General features: G+C 36.8%; 2 protein-coding genes and 1 non-coding gene across 3 annotated transcripts in view; 2 read left to right on the top strand and 1 right to left on the bottom strand.

The window, feature by feature from the left end:
• LOC135696381 (uncharacterized) overlaps positions 1–6,459 on the top strand; it is a 94,610-nt gene extending 88,151 nt beyond the window's left edge. The window contains exon 21 of the mRNA XM_089112517.1: positions 6,091–6,459. Within this exon, the coding sequence (XP_088968643.1) occupies positions 6,091–6,246 (156 nt within the window). The 3' untranslated portion in view covers positions 6,247–6,459. The remainder of the gene's footprint in view (positions 1–6,090) is intronic.
• Positions 6,215–15,848, bottom strand: part of LOC135696378 (huntingtin) — a 55,221-nt gene continuing 45,587 nt past the window's right edge. The window contains exons 60-62 of the mRNA XM_065215750.2: positions 15,759–15,836; positions 14,872–14,962; positions 6,215–13,907 (exon numbers count right to left, since the gene is read on the bottom strand). Of these exons, the coding sequence (XP_065071822.2) occupies positions 13,776–13,907; positions 14,872–14,962; positions 15,759–15,836 (301 nt within the window). The 3' untranslated portion in view covers positions 6,215–13,775. The remainder of the gene's footprint in view (positions 13,908–14,871; positions 14,963–15,758; positions 15,837–15,848) is intronic.
• On the top strand, positions 9,617–9,688 carry Trnaa-ugc (transfer RNA alanine (anticodon UGC)). Its single transcript has one exon. It is a non-coding gene; the product is annotated as a tRNA-Ala (tRNA).

Raw genomic sequence — 15,848 nt, 5'->3', positions numbered from 1 at the left:
ATCCCCTTCCCCCCAGTTTGCATTCAATCTAAATTCAAATTTACTTCTAGCAATGTATGACAGTTTATCCAAATTAAAGTTGTCACCTTTTTCTTTTACTAGTGTCAGAAAATAGTGGGGTATGTCGATATGATATTCAAGATGGTATTGAAAGGAATGGATGTAAGCCAGATATGTGTCCAATTAGGCCTCTGTAATCAGATGAAGAATGTGCTGCCATTCGAGTCAAAGCGTACCGGCTTGCTAAATTCACACGGAAACACGAAAACTTACTTTGCAATAAGAGCAGCAGGAATTGCCACAAAGAAGGCAGTAAGATCCGAAAAGTCTTGTAAGATCTGCAAACAAGTGGTGAATTATGTCTCTATGGGAATAAAGATCTTCAACAAAACCGAAAAGGAAATTATTCAGTCAGTTAATCAGTTCTGTACAACGTTGTCTAGAAACGAAACACAAGTTAAAGAGGTAAAGATCTATTTAGATAAATAAAACACCACGCTTTATTTCTGAAGACAAGCATTAGTGTTTTGTGTAACAATAGGACATTTATATTTATTCTTTCTCGTTATCTTCGGAAATGGACATGCGAAGGAGCTGTTGTTGTTGTGTTGATGTTGTTATTCTTCTTGTTGAGAGTTAGAGCTTCGCAGTATTATAAATTTGGGCGTAATTCATGTTCTGTTCTTCTAGATTGTGCTCGTCTTTTTATTTTCTCTATTGGGCCCCCTATCATTAAAATCGTGTAAAATGAATTTAAGGCATTTGACACGTGTAAAAGTGACCACGAGCGGTTGACCAATCAAGTTTCACACAGAGAAAAACAAGTGAACAATTTCCGGCTTTCTGCAAATCGGTGAAATCCTAGAGCAGCGCACAGTGGTTTCACGTGAGTGGTTTTCAATACCGTTTTTGTGCGCGTGCTCTGATCAAATTGGCCTAAGTAATTTTTGGATTCGCTGTACTTATGCATGTCAAATGCCTTTAAGACTATTATACTTCATTGATATCGGCGAATATCGATTTATATAAAATAGATTCTAACAACAAAGATATAGGCTGGAAATAGTACTTTAATCAAATATGCAATGCAATCCCCTTCCCCCCTGTTTGCATTCAATCTAAATTCATATTTATTCCTAGGAATGTATGACAATTCATCCAAATTAAAGTTGTCACATTTTTTTTATTACTAGTGCCAGAAAATAGTGGGGTATGTCGATATGGTATTCAAGATGGTATTGAAAGGAATGGATGTAAGCCAGATATGTGTCCAATTAGGCTTCTGTAATCAGATGAAGAATGTGCTGCCATTCGAGTCAAGGCGTACCGGCTTCCTAAATTCACACGGAAACACGAAAACTTACTTTGCAAAAAAAGCAGCAGGAATTGCCACAAAGAAGGCAGTAAGATCCGAAAAGTCTTGTAAGATCTGCAAACAAGTGGTGAATTATGTCTCTATGGGAATAAAGATCTTCAACCAAACGGAAAAGGAAATTATTGACTCAGTTAATCAGTTCTGTACAACGTTTTCTAAAAACGAAACACAAGTTAAAGAGGTAAAGGTCTATTGAGATAAATAAAACACCACGCTTCATTTCTGAAGACAAGCATTGGTGTTTTGTGTAACAATAGGACATTTATATTTATTCTTTCTCGTTATCTTCGGAAATGGACATGCGAAGGAGCTGTTGTTGTTGTATTGATGTTGATGTTGTTGTTGTTGAGAGTTAGAATTCGCAGTATTATAAATTTGGGCGTAATTCATGTTCTGTTCTTGTAGATTAGGCTCGTCTATTTATTTTCCCTATTGGGCCCCCTTTCATTTTAATCGTGTAAAATGAATTAAGACCATTATACTTCATTGATATCGGCAAATATCGATATATAGAATAGGTTCTAATAACAAAGATATAGGCTGGAAATAGTACTTTAATCAAATATTAAATGCAATCCCCTTCCCCCCTGTTTGCATTCAATCTAAATTCATATTTATTTCTAGCAATGTATCACAGTTTATCCTAATAAAAGTTGTCACATTTTTTATATTACTAGTGTCAGAGAATAGTGGGGTATGTCGATATGGTATTCAAGATGGTATTGAAAGGAATGGATGTAAGCCAGATATGTGTCCAATTAGGCTTCTGTAAACAGATGAAGAGTGTGCTGCCATTTGAGTCAAGGCGTACCGGAAACCTGATGTCTTACTATGCAAGAAAAGCAGCAGAGGTCTACCAAGATTTGCCAACTGTTATTGAGAGATATCATAAAGTGGTATGACGCTTTGGATACTTCCTGTTAGGGGATCAACAAGATAATGTTTTATGATAACTGTCAGGTTTCTTGTGCATGCTCTTTGTCTCCATGAGGTGGGTTGCAATATTCATGAATAAAACTCCCTATTTTTCGCCCCCGCACAACTTCACTGAAAAGCTTGTTGGTAAGTAAAGGCCAGGGGATAAACGAATGGAGATAAGAAAGGAGACTGGGATGAACGTATGACGAAGAGACGGGACTAGTAGGATTATCAGGCGATAAAAGACGATTTCGGTACGAATTTGCAGATAAGTCTTCGTTATAACTGAATTAGCAGCACATTTCTACAAAAATAAGATATGAACTCTGATTGGAAAAGGATTGCGAGGAAGAGAGAGTCGACTTTTTTTTCTCTTTTAAATTCATACAACATAGGTTGGAAAATGATTCATTCAATATAACTATTGAATGATATCAAAGAATAACAGCAAACATTCAACTTCCATTCTCTCCCTTATCATTTGGCAATTTGCTTTTTTAGGAAAGCGGTAAAGAGGTGACCAGTAGCAGCAATGATAAAGCTTGCGAGCTGTGCAAAACAGTTACAAACATAGTTTACTATTCAGTAAAGTATGCTAATTCAACCATCGAAGCCATAGAAGAAGCAATCAAAGTCATCTGCAATGCCCAAGTAGGACCTGTGAAAAAATCGGTTGGTCGATTTTGATGCTATCAAATAATTATCTTACAAAGTAGGCTTTGTCGAAGTCAGTCTGGCGGAATATTTTTTCATCAGACATCCAATTTCTTATCAATTTTTTAAGTTTAATGCCAGGAAGGTCTTTATCACACTCGATCGTGCTTCCACTTTTGATTTACTTGAGATGCAATAGTTATTCTCTTGCTTTTCATTATCCTAACTTTGAAACACCCAAGAATTGCCATAATTTATCTTGCTTGCCCAAATACTTTAGGACTCGCACGTTCTAGCTGTTCCTTTTCGCCGTTCTCCTTGTCCATTATATTTGTGATTGTCATGTTCACGGTAAATCTTTATTATTCGTCTTAGTGCCTGTTCTACCTATCAAAAATAGACGAGATCATCCAATACATAGAGAAAGGACTGATGCCAAATGACATTTGTGTAAAACTTGGCTTCTGCAGCAAAACAGTCCACGAAACTAACAATCTATCTTGGCAAAATGTACATGAAGAATATCAGACAACTGCAAGGTCAGTGTGCCGCATCTGCCATTCCACCGAGAGGATTGTCAAGAAAGACATGAGAACATTTGAGTCAAGTTTAAGATTGATGACAAAGTACGCCCAAATAGCTTGCATCAGCCCACTAAACGAAAATCTCAAGGAAAAGGTACTTGTGCAGCAATCAGCCACTTCGGCGTTTTTTTGTTTGATCTGCTCTCTAATGTCTTTTAAGGAGCTTACTTCGAATTCCCCCGCTCTAAAGAAATTTACCTTGGAGTAAGCCTCGCTTGCTGGAAATGAGGGATTTTGAGATGTATTGTTGTTTTTACTTTGCAGTTTGAAGTAAAACATTTTTGTGATTTCCTATTGGATAGTATGTATAAAAAACATTATTTATCTTGACTGGGAACTGGTTTTAATGGATGCTAGTTTTGCAGTACTGGTACCCTGACCCTAGGCGAACGATGGTTTACTCAATTTTAGTCAAGCAACTGACCAGTTAGTCTGATGTTTACCTATCTAGATTCGCTATATATCCTGCCCTTTCAACCCAGCAAAAAACATACTTCCTTGTCGTTACCAGTTTACAGGCTATTTCATATCTCTTTGATCTTTTATCATCGCTTTTATGCAGAATGAATTATTTTGTTATGATATGTATCGAATTATGTGCCTTTTTGTTTCAGTGCTCGTATGCAGCACAAGTAATACAGTCAGCTGAGCAATTAAGAAAACAGATACTGGATCCAAGTGAATGCAAAAAAGTCATCTGCAACAAGCCTTTTATTATTGCAATGCACATTGCAAAGAAGACAAATAACCAAGTCTGCGATATATGCCGTTACGCTGAGAATATGTTGGTGAAAAGGTTTCAAAATCTCGATAAAATAATGCAGATGTCCTTGTCCGAAGTCGATAAGATCTGTGATATGATTCCTTACAGCAGTCTATCATCAAGGGTAATGCTTTTTTCTTCTAGGATGCTTGTATAATCCGAGCTCGTGTTAAGTAGAATTTTAATCCTTTCGACCGAAGTTCAGTGAGAAAAATATTGCCTGGTCACTTGGCAATCAATTTGGTATTTCAAGAATCTAAGATATGTGAATCTTTCACCTTAAAAATACAATTAAAACTACCACGATCGTTGATCTAGTTGATTCATTATATTTTGTGTTAGACTTGACAAACGATTACAATGGATCATTTTGCATGGCATATTGAAGTAACGACCATTGGTACAGAATGAGATTTAATCAAATTGCATTATAATGAAATTAAATAGCGTTTTCATATCACATTTCTAGTGCCACTCCTATGTCAACCGTACCAAAGCTGTTTGTGACAATATTGTGGAGAAGTTGAAGTCGGCCAACTTGTGTGTCAAACTGAGATTATGTCCCAAACAGATTGAAGATGAAAAAGAAGGAGGAAAATTCTTCCAGCATTTTTTCAAAGGTGATGGAAAAAACCCCATGTGCAATATCTGCATATCATCTGTCAAAGCAGCCCAAGCTAAAATGGGGAGACGCCGGAATGCACAAAAATTTGCAATGCCGTGTGCAAGATTGGAAAGGATTTCAGGGAAAAAAATTGTAAGGATATATACTCAACCGATTGGTGATGTTATATTATTTTGGTATATATATCCCGCGTCCCGCGTCCATGAACTATAGATCCCGCGTCCATGATATATAGATCCCGCGTCCCGCGTCCATGATATATAGATCCCGCGTCCCGCGTCCATGATATATAGATCCCGCGTCCCAGAAAAATAATAAATTGTCTTTTGCCATGGTCTTTTATAACATCTTTATTTATATACATAAATGTATATTTGCAAAGGCTGACAGGAGGAAAATATTTTCCACAAGGGGGTTCTCCCCATGTTTTCAGAGTATAGAACCAGAAACCGTGGAGACTTGCCAATTCCCAAAGTTAGGTTAGAGTATGCAAAGCGAGGTTTCTATTTCTCTGATGTCAAAAACTGGAATGATATCCCTAACAACATTCGAGAAAAAGAATCCATCGCTCGTTTTAAAACAGGTTTTAGAGAGTATCTTTCGAACCTTCCACAGGATCCAAACACGAGATCTTGGTAGAGCAGCAATATGCAAATTGTTCTTTTTTTTAATAGTTCTTTTTTTTATAAATAGTTCTTTTTTTGCTGAAAGGTATCTCGTGTAAATAAATATTGATTGGTTGATTGATTGCTGCCCAATTGTATCCAACCAATCTTGGGCAGAATCGAACTCCAGTTTGCTGCTTCAAAAACCAACGCTCTTAATATATGAAATTCACTATGAATATAAAATAGATTTTATGCTTTTGTGATTTTAACTTTTTATATATAATGCAGCAGTTGTAAAAGAGAGGTCTTGAAGTTGATCTATTGGTAGAATGTTGAATATTCCTTCGCTAAGGCAGTAATCGATTTTTTATCTTTACTTCTATTTTCATATTTTCTGTTTGATGATTGAAATATCAATTACATTTGCTAGCTGCACATGCCTTTTTGAAACCGACGAATGATTTTTTTTGTTTTTATAACATGGCCAAAAGATTCCTTTTTCTGATCGCATGATATTTGCGTGATAATGTTCTCATATGTCTTACTTGTCCTTTCTCTGTCAGTGCTCGGAGTTCAACATAAATGCAATGATTGGCAGGATCAACTGGGGGGAATCGCCAGAAAAAGTTTGCAAGAGGATGCGACTGTGCGATGATAAATCTTCCGTGGTTGATATTTTTGCTGGCATTGCAGGGGAAATGATGAAGATGTTTGGTTAAAGTTTGGTGGATATTTAGGCCTTTGACTGTAACGACTTTTAAACGTTTAATGTTTTTTAAAACTTTTTTGCATTTTGTATTCACGTTTCTACTACTTAACGTTTCTATTTTCTACTCTACTTCTACTTGCATTTTGTATTCACGTTTAGTGGCATAATTACTGCCATTTTCTTGTTATATCATTTTATGCTTTAATAATATTCTTCACTGTTATTGAATGTTGTTCTTATTCATTGCTTGTCTCAATAGCTAAGGCCACTGCAAGCTATTGTGCTCAAGAGGAGGGGGGGGGGGGGGTGTCAAAGTCTTAAATTCCGCCATTTATCTGCCGCCATTTAAACTACCTTTTATCTGCCGACGACCCACTAGATGGCTAAAAGCTTTCCGTTTCTTAAATCGATTTTTGTGAGGTGGGGGGGGGGGGGGTAATACACTTCTACGTGTGCATGCGCGTAATCTGTAGATTTCATCTTTGTGTAAACGCATGACAGCTTGATTGCGCTGCGCTGGATAACCTCACAGTGCACTCTTTTTATTTCCCGTTTCTATAAGCACGTGAAGATTTATTCTTATGTCAACATGGCATGATCAATTCAATGATCGTGTAGCAAAACAAAGGAATAGTTGTTTACAAAAATCACATTTAGGACGCACTGTGACCCACGTTTTATACGCTTGCAGTTACAATCGAAAATTTAGAATTGCGAAAAAAAGCGAGAACATTATCAGTGAAGCTGGGATGCAGCACACTATTGTCGCTTGATATGGGTTTTTTTAGATAATGATTTAAAGTTGATAAAAAAAAGACGATATGCAAGTTAAAAGCAATTTCCTGTCTCTGTCATAAAAACAGACAATATGCTTGCTGATTGCATAATGAATAGAAGCTAAAGGGGGTACGGGTGAGGGGTATGGTCAACGCTCATCCGTAGCTGTGGTGGTATATATGCGTGACTATGGTTGAACGCAGCTTCCACGGTCTTGCAGAATAAAAACAACAAGTAAAACATACGATTCCGCTAAAGTATTTCCTGGAAAACCCAGATTGTGCAAAAAACTATAATGGCGACATATTTCGGATTATTGGCAAAGCCCAATCGTCGATCTATCTACCAGTTTTGGATTCTATCTACATGAAAAACCGCTATTGTGTACACAGAAGGAGTTCGTTTTGATCTTTGACAAGCGGGACTGATTGGTCAACCTCAACAGTCATGTGCTCGCGTTTCTGATTGGCTGTGTATATATATATTCCTAGCGTAGAGTTTTCGATCTATGTTCTGACGTTTTATACTCCGAAGAGTGTCAGATAAGAAGCTTTAGTATACTGAAATGTTTGCTTTTTTCAAAGCCATTTTTAAGTTTTGTAACACCAAAAGATTGTTTTCATACATTTTATTAATTTAGAATCAGCAATTATGCTAGGCGATGTTTAGAAGACACTTGCATTGAAAGTCTTTACTAGTGACGAGTAATCATACATCAAAATGGACAATGTGACCTTTGAAATTCTGACTTAGAGCTTTTCGTATAGGACATAGAAGTACTGACAACATTTCACAGAATTTTTTCACTATGACGTCACAGGGGCGAAACTGCTGGGGGGTATGGGGGGTGCTGCACCCCCCCTAATCTTCAAAAAAGCAGATTTTGTCGGGCAAATCTGGAAATTTTCTTTAGATCGCACTTTTATTGCTACTTTTATGGTTATTGAATTTATGGTCTTTTTCCCCTATCTTTTTTACAATCTCCGCCCAGTTGGGAAAACAAAACAGAAACAAGGCAAGCAACAGCAACATATATACATTTCTGTCCACCGATCAGCGCTTTCGTCTCGAGCTCGACGCGCACATGATGTTTATCTTCGCCTCGAGATGAAGTCTGAAGTATTGATCGGCAGCGAAAGTATAGACGGAAAGTAAAGTGTGTTTGATGCAAGAAGGAAATGAACACAGGGCATGCCCCTCCCCCCTACTTTTTGCAAAACAAGAGAGCTTTTTTCAAAATCTTTTAAGAGAGCATCTTCTGAACACCTTCCTAGAGCGAAAAAGCTAGCAATCACCCTGCTTATAACCTATTAATTTAAGAACAAATTAAGAGCAATCCAGCCTCAGATTTTCGAAAAAGTTAAGAACACACAGCCTGAACTTAAATTTACTGGTTCTTATAAAAAGGGAGAGTGTATATCACGGCACGATAGATGCTTTATTATTTAGCCACGGAACAGCCATGCTGTTTATTTACTTTTACTTACTTAGGCAACATTGCATTTAGTCAACTTTCATTCTGTATCTGCCTCTGTTGCAAGGGTACCTGTAGTTGTACCTGTAGTTAACGTGTCAATGTTTAAAAATATTTCAAGTTCAAGTCTGTGTCCAGACGTGGATGCAGAAAAAATCTGACAGGTGCTGAAAATGGGGGTACGGAGATGGAACCCTCAGGAACATTTTTGTGGCAGCGCCCTTGAGATTAGCAGGGACCGCTCCTTTTAAAAATTGTGACGCCCTGTACTTATCTTTGTCATTTAATCAGCATTTCTTTTGAAATAGTTTTTAACATTTTTAAACGTGCGTGCTCTATCGACGCCAAGGGAGTTGGTCCCATATCTCTCTAGATTTTAAGTGCACAGTATTATTTCCGTGCAATGTGCTTCGTTGAATTTTGATTTTATATGAACGATATACCACACAACTGTTTATTTTCGACTCGTTGTATTCGCTTTGCTTGTTATTAAGCCTAAGGTAGTTTTCAGCGTTATACATCTATGCTACCCTGGGTACCAGACTCACTATTTATAAAATAAAATTTATATACAGCGAGTCTGGTACCCAGGGTAACATCTATGGTTCACTGGAAGCTCTGAACGTGCAGCAAGTTTACTATTACTCTTTGAACTCAAGTAAAAGAGGCTCCCATTACGAAAACCAAAATAAAATGGTATCACAGTTAGTCTATCATTTGCCGAGTGCAGTGTTCTGCTTAAATTTAAGATCACTCATTCTCAAAGACTTTCTCTATAAATAATCTTAAGTTTAGGCCAGGCATGACCTTACCTTTTCGAATGTAACCAGAACTTTTTATGTGGAAAGCCATGCTTTGCAGTTGACTGCCATCAAGGCTATCGTTTCTCTTATCATATGTCAACCATCTACCTACTCCTTATCTTTTTCGTGGTTATGCGGAGTTCTGAATGGTTGGGCTGTTTTCGATTCCAATTCAGTCACTGCCATAAGTTCCTATTTCATTCCGAATTGTAGTCTTTCTTTCGCCGATATCATTGCCTCCTTTGCTCGCGTCTGGATACGCGTAATGTTGACAAACTTCACTCCTTCATGGTTTCGTCAGACCTTGAGTGCGAGTATAAATCGCCGGGGGTGTAGCTCAGTGGTAGAGCGCTCGCTTTGCATGCGAGAGGCCCGGGGTTCGAAACCCCGCACCTCCACTTCTATTTTTACTTTCAAGAAAAGAACATTATTTGTATGCGATGAATTCTGAAAGACTTTTATTTAATTTTTTTCTCCTGTTCTCATTTGATGTAAATGAAAACACATTTTACCACAAAATTTAAACATGCGCAGAAAATTTCAAAAAACGCTTCTTTAAAAAAAGAAAAAGGCTTACAGAAAATAAGAATTATCCTGTTGTCTGTAAAATTAATTTTAACTAAGCAAAGATGGTCTATTCTTTGGAAATCTTTTTAACTTTCCAACTTCTGTCATTGAAAATTGTAAAAAGGGAATTATCAACTTTTACTACCTATTACATTTTCTGCCACAGAAATAAGTCTTGGAATAATCCTGAAATTCTTCAATTCTAACGATCTCTGCTACTGTCAACTTAAAAAACAAACAAAGAGGAAAACACTTTTTTCTATTTTGTTAATTTCTTTATGTTTATTATGTTAATTATGTTAATTATGTTAATTCTTGTTAATTAATGTTTGTGCTTGTGATAGTCTTTTTCTTTGTAAACCTACGCTAGCCAATTGCAAATTACCTTTGTAATAGTGAAATTTGTAATTGTCGTTTTACACGCATTTTTTATAGGAAACAGGTTATAAGAAACGGTAGGCTCAATTTTTCGAAAGTTAAGAAACAACCCTACCCAAATTGAGAAAAATGTAAGAAAATTTCATAATTTCCAGTTTTAATTTTCCGATTTGACACTCGAAACAGTCTTGACTTGGAACATCGCTGTATATTGCAACACTACACTTGACATGCAGTTTTCATTCATTCTCAGTAAATTGCACGCTCAAGAAGTTTCCATTTAAAAATTTGTTCTGACCGAGGGGCAAATCACTCCAAGAAAATCTCGTACACCTTTGTGAAAATCCTATTGTTTATATGAAAATCTCTGGAAATCCTTTTGTTTAAGGGAAAATCTTGTACGCTATTTGCAAGAGTTAATTGCCCCTCGGTTCTGACTTCAACTTGACATTGATGAAGCTCAATGGGCTTAACTGTTTATAGATCTCAACATTCTACGAAAACAGAATTCCTTGATCACTTTGTTAGCTTATCTCTAAATGCGAGTGAACTATTTACTTTACCTTGGAAGCACGTTTAAAAAATTCATTACTTGAGAAATTTAAGAAACATGTAAGAAACTTTTGATAGCAAAATGGCCAGAAAGTTTAAGAAACTGCCTACCAGCACCGAACCTTAGTTTCTTATAAAAAAAACGTGCAATTGAATTGAAAATGAAAAGTTTCCATTATTATAAGTACAAATCTCTCTTAAAAACTCGTAGCAGTTCGTACAAGTCCGTTAAATTTGTCAACCTCTCAATTAGTTCTCTCGGCATCTTTGAGCAATCGTGTTCTACTTTAACAGATATGCTGGACAATCTTGCTGTTGAAAATTCCCATCGACGTTACATCAATCTTGGTTTATCAAAGGTCATAACTCGATGCACCTATATTGTATTCTGCCGTAGAAACAAACCTTGGCCTAACCCAGAACCTCTTTCCATCTAGTATTCTATCTCAACCACCATCACTACAATCTTTATTGCCATTATCAACGTCATCACCACTTTTGTCATCCTCATCAGCATTATTCAACATCGTCGCAATCACGGTCATATTTATGTTGTGTACAATTGTTTTTTGCACTTGTAATTGTTTTTTCAATGTAAGTATGCCGCATACAAACTGCCTTGTATGTAATAATAATGTTTGTAAGTGCTTTGTTTTCCAAAATGAAATGACAACTGGTTTGAAAAAAAATTAAGCTAATCGATACTGAGTTTGCAAGAATAATGGAAAAGTTGACAAGAAATCGTGGCATAGAAGAAGTGCTCGAAAGAGAGCAGTTTTCGCTTTTTCCATGAAAAATTTTCAAGCAACCTGGAGGACTCTGATTTCTCTTTTACAAAGTCTAGAAAATTGGGTGAAAACTGGCCTCAAGTTGCATGACTGAAGAGTAGATTCGCGAATCATTTTGAAATGTGATGTAGCTCAAAGTTCCCACTTTCTAATGATTTTTTCAACTGATTAAGCAATTCAATTTATCTTAAATCTGTTAACACTGTTAAAATCACGAGATTTCAAGCACGCACTCGTTGTCAAGTTAATCAAAAAGAAACGAGCCGAGCAACAGAAGACAAGATTCGACAACTAGGAAAGAATATACGCTCTATTTTTATATAACCTCTTGATCAAGATAATCTACATGTTATGAAAAAATCAACTGGTAATGTTATACTGAATCTATGGTCGGAGAAACCATCGGAAAAGTAATGAACACAAACATTGGAGTCCGCCAGGGAGACTGTCTAAGCCCAATACTCTGTTTAATATATTAAGTAGAAACTCTACAGCCAGCATTCTCCATCACACGCGTTTCGTACTACTAGCAAAAATGTAAACACCAACATTTCAGCAGCATGCAGCTGACATCAGCCGGATAATAAATGATGTGAACAAACTAAAAGACCTAAACAGAGAGGTTCCATCGACACTTGGAATAAGAATCTGATATCCAACGCGAAAACAGTGAGGAATACTGAAGAGTATAAAACAGTGAGGGAAAGGACGACAATTGAACAGAATCAATATATATTGGAAGCTTAATTGAAACTGAAAATAGTACTAACGAGAGAAAGGTCCATGCTACCCTGGAGTCTGGTACCCAGGGTAGGTCCATGCAGTCAACAGAAGCAAAAATTTTAAAGCAATTGTAATCAAAATGTGGTGGCATGTGTAACAAGATGTAGTTTATGTTTTCAGTTATATCTGCGACCAGTTAGCTGATGTTTTTCGTATAACTGTCCCCTCTGCGAAACTAAATTCTGAATCTGTGTTTGCAGACACAGACAAAATTTTTGAGTAAATACTTCGTGGCACGACGTAATTTCTCGTGCGAATAATTGCTCGCACAAACAATCATTTCATTTGTAGATAAAGGAAGCAAGTTCTATATGGGCTCTCTCCACCGATCAAATTCATTCTGCCTAAATTATAGAGATCACCTTCCTTAATACAAAGAAAATAATTACATCAATGTAATGAAAAATAATAAATTAACTAATCTTTTCTACATATATTTTCAAAGCAAAATTAGCTTGCTGGCTCGAAATAGTGCTGCTTAAACTCAAATAATGCTAGAAAAACGTAATAATTTTCACAAGAATATAATTTTATACATCCGGTTTAAATTTAAGTGTTTTGTTATTTTTGGGCAGCAAGATGACACTGAGCCTTGAAGCATTTAAAATTGGCTTTAATAAATTCAATCAACAAATATCATCATGTACAGTATTAAACTCTACATTTTATTATCATTTATAACAAAGACTGTAGGCCACAATGTCAGCATCCAGTTGAGGCTGGATAACACATGTTTATTATCAGGTACTAGCTCTTCCACATTCTTCTTCTACGATCGTTAGCAACAACAGACATGGATCATAAAAAGCCCATAAAAATATGTTGCTGGAAGCAAAAGATCTCAGACCCACAATAACTTATCTCCAAATTTACCTCTTTAATCCTCGTCTGATCAAAGGCGGCGTCTAACACGATTATGAGAAACTCGGGTTGGCGTGTGATTGGGTTGTTGTCCAATATAATGAGCGAATAAATTAAGTAACAAAATGAAATAGGCCGTTAAAAACACCACGTTTGGAGCATGTACTCGTTATCAAGAGAATAAACTTTTTTACTAGGCGTACGGACGACGGTATGAGATGAGCGCCCCACCCTCCTTTTTTCAATATTGACATATATATCATTTTCTTTAACTCAAACTTTGAATTGGGGAGGGGAGGAAGCACACAAACTTTGAATCAGGGGTATGTGTGGGACAATTTATGCCTGCTACTTGCTGTGTTTCTCTCCACAGCTGTGTTTAGGATCGTAGAATATGGAAAATGAATTTAAAGCATCAGTTTCTTTCGTTGCCAGTGATAGAGGATGAACTGTGAAGCAGCATACTTGTTCCTGAAGATAACTGTGTCATCAGGCCTCTGCCCAGGAACTATATTAAAAGGCTTCTCTAGCTCGCCATAACTGAATATTGTCTCAATTACAAGCTTTCGCCTGACTTGTCTGCATCAACTCGAAGGCAGCACTCCACCAGTTCCTGATAAGCAGCAACTTCCGTTGATTTTCTTTGGAAAGTGCTTAAAAACATTCTTTTTTCGTCAGGTTCCATAATCTATGTAAGATATCAGTAAAATTATCCCTTCAGAGCTGTAGCTGATACGGAATGTTCCGTACTTTGTCGAAGAAATAAAAAGATTCAACTAAACTACTTATGTTTGTTCACAACTGGACGACATCCTATTATAGTAAGCATAGATAGCCGTTCTTTCTTGAATCATCTATGGCTTGGAAGCAAATAGCACTAAAGCTGAATATAGTTTAGAATCTGAAGATATTAATGTATGGAATAATAGAATTCTAAAGAGAATTTCCTTTTAAAATCGGTTGATGTCCCTTACAAAGTCCTTGACATGGAGCTACCTTCAAAAATTCTGGACAATCCGTCCATTGTATCAGACATTACATATCAATTTGCAAAAAGAAGACTTTCTTTCGACTAAATTATCATAGCCCAGTGCTACAAAACCAGACAACATATCCGTTTCTGAAAAGTAGAGCTCCCAGATTGACGCAAAAAAACTTGATAGGCAATTGTAAGCAACCAATAGACACTAGGAAAGGGCAGGATTCGAAACAAAAGAGCTTTCATCGCAATGAATGAAAGTGAATTTCAAGGAAGTGAGCCTCACTGCCTCCACTGTCTACAAGGTTTGATGATATTTACATGTACTGACAGTGATGGCTTCACATCCACCAATCAGACACCACAATCGCCGATTTTAATGTTTGCACAATTTAATTTTGCTTTGATGAAGCCCCGTATGCCGGGGCGATTAATTGTCGCGTTGCAGCGTCCCTTATTTGCTATATTCTTAATCAATTTTTCGCGGCAAGAATTCGGTCGGAGTCTATCGAGCAGCCTGCTATTGTGACCTTTCCTTTATTTACACAATGGCTTTAAAGTTGGTGTTGAGATTAAACGTTTCTTTAAAAGAACAAAATGATGTGTCCAGGTAAGATTTTCTTGGAAACCTAGAAGATTTGCTGGATCATTGTCGAAGTAGCAAGACACATACCTGGTTTTGATAGAAATCCAGAGCCAACATGCAGAAAATCTTTTGATCTTGTTTGCCAAGTTTTCCCTTTCTGCTTAAAATATATGGAAATCTGTTTGACAAATTAAGGCCATAGACAGCGATACAAAAAACGTCTAAAATATTGCAAGCGAAAACATTTGGCAATTATACCCTACAAAAAATTTAACTTTTTAGTTGGTTAAATAAATTTTTTATGATGATATGTCATAAAACATGTCATAAAACTCCCCTTGAAATCCCCCCCCCCCCCTCCCATCAAATTGGAACAGGAATAGCCTCCTCTAATATGATTGGACAATTTAGTATCCGCAGTCTCGTTTTCGTGTATAATCAAATGAATGGACCCTTTACATGTTCTTATTCCTTAATCATCTTTTGTTTGTGAATTTATATCTAAGTAAGTTATAAAGCGTAACAAGAGCGTCTTTTATGCATCTCGTTTTTTCGAGGGAAACCTCTCACAAAATAGGCTCAGATTCGAGCATAACCCTGAATCAAGATATGCATTCGTGTCACATTCGTGCTTGTGGTACAAATATTCAAGATACAAAGCATCATATCCTGCTTTGTCAACTCTCTGATATTCCTCGATTTCCAACAATTAACTGGCAATCAGCCTATCATATCCGTTTGTACATAAGTTCTTTAGAAAGATCTTAATCCTTTTAGGCACAAAAAGCAGCGGCCCCTTGTGTACAATACAGCTGAAGTTGGACTGTGAGTACAATACATAATGGTGGCCTGATGGCCCAGCGACTTTCAGCCATACGCACTGCTAAATATAGATATTAATATTGTGTTAAATGCTTTCTGTGACTGAAGATGATATTAAAAACACACAGAAAGCACGAAGACGAAAGGGATACAAGGACTGCAGCCATGGATTTATAGTGCCACTTATCAAGAAGCAATTGAGACTCCAGATTGCCATGGCCAGCGGTGTTCTAAAATATAAA

Source organism: Rhopilema esculentum, chromosome 14, assembly GCF_057945365.1.
Source record: "Rhopilema esculentum isolate cy_ngs chromosome 14, ASM5794536v1, whole genome shotgun sequence".
Lineage (NCBI taxonomy): Eukaryota > Metazoa > Cnidaria > Scyphozoa > Rhizostomeae > Rhizostomatidae > Rhopilema > Rhopilema esculentum.
This window is presented reverse-complemented; position numbering and strand designations above follow the sequence as displayed.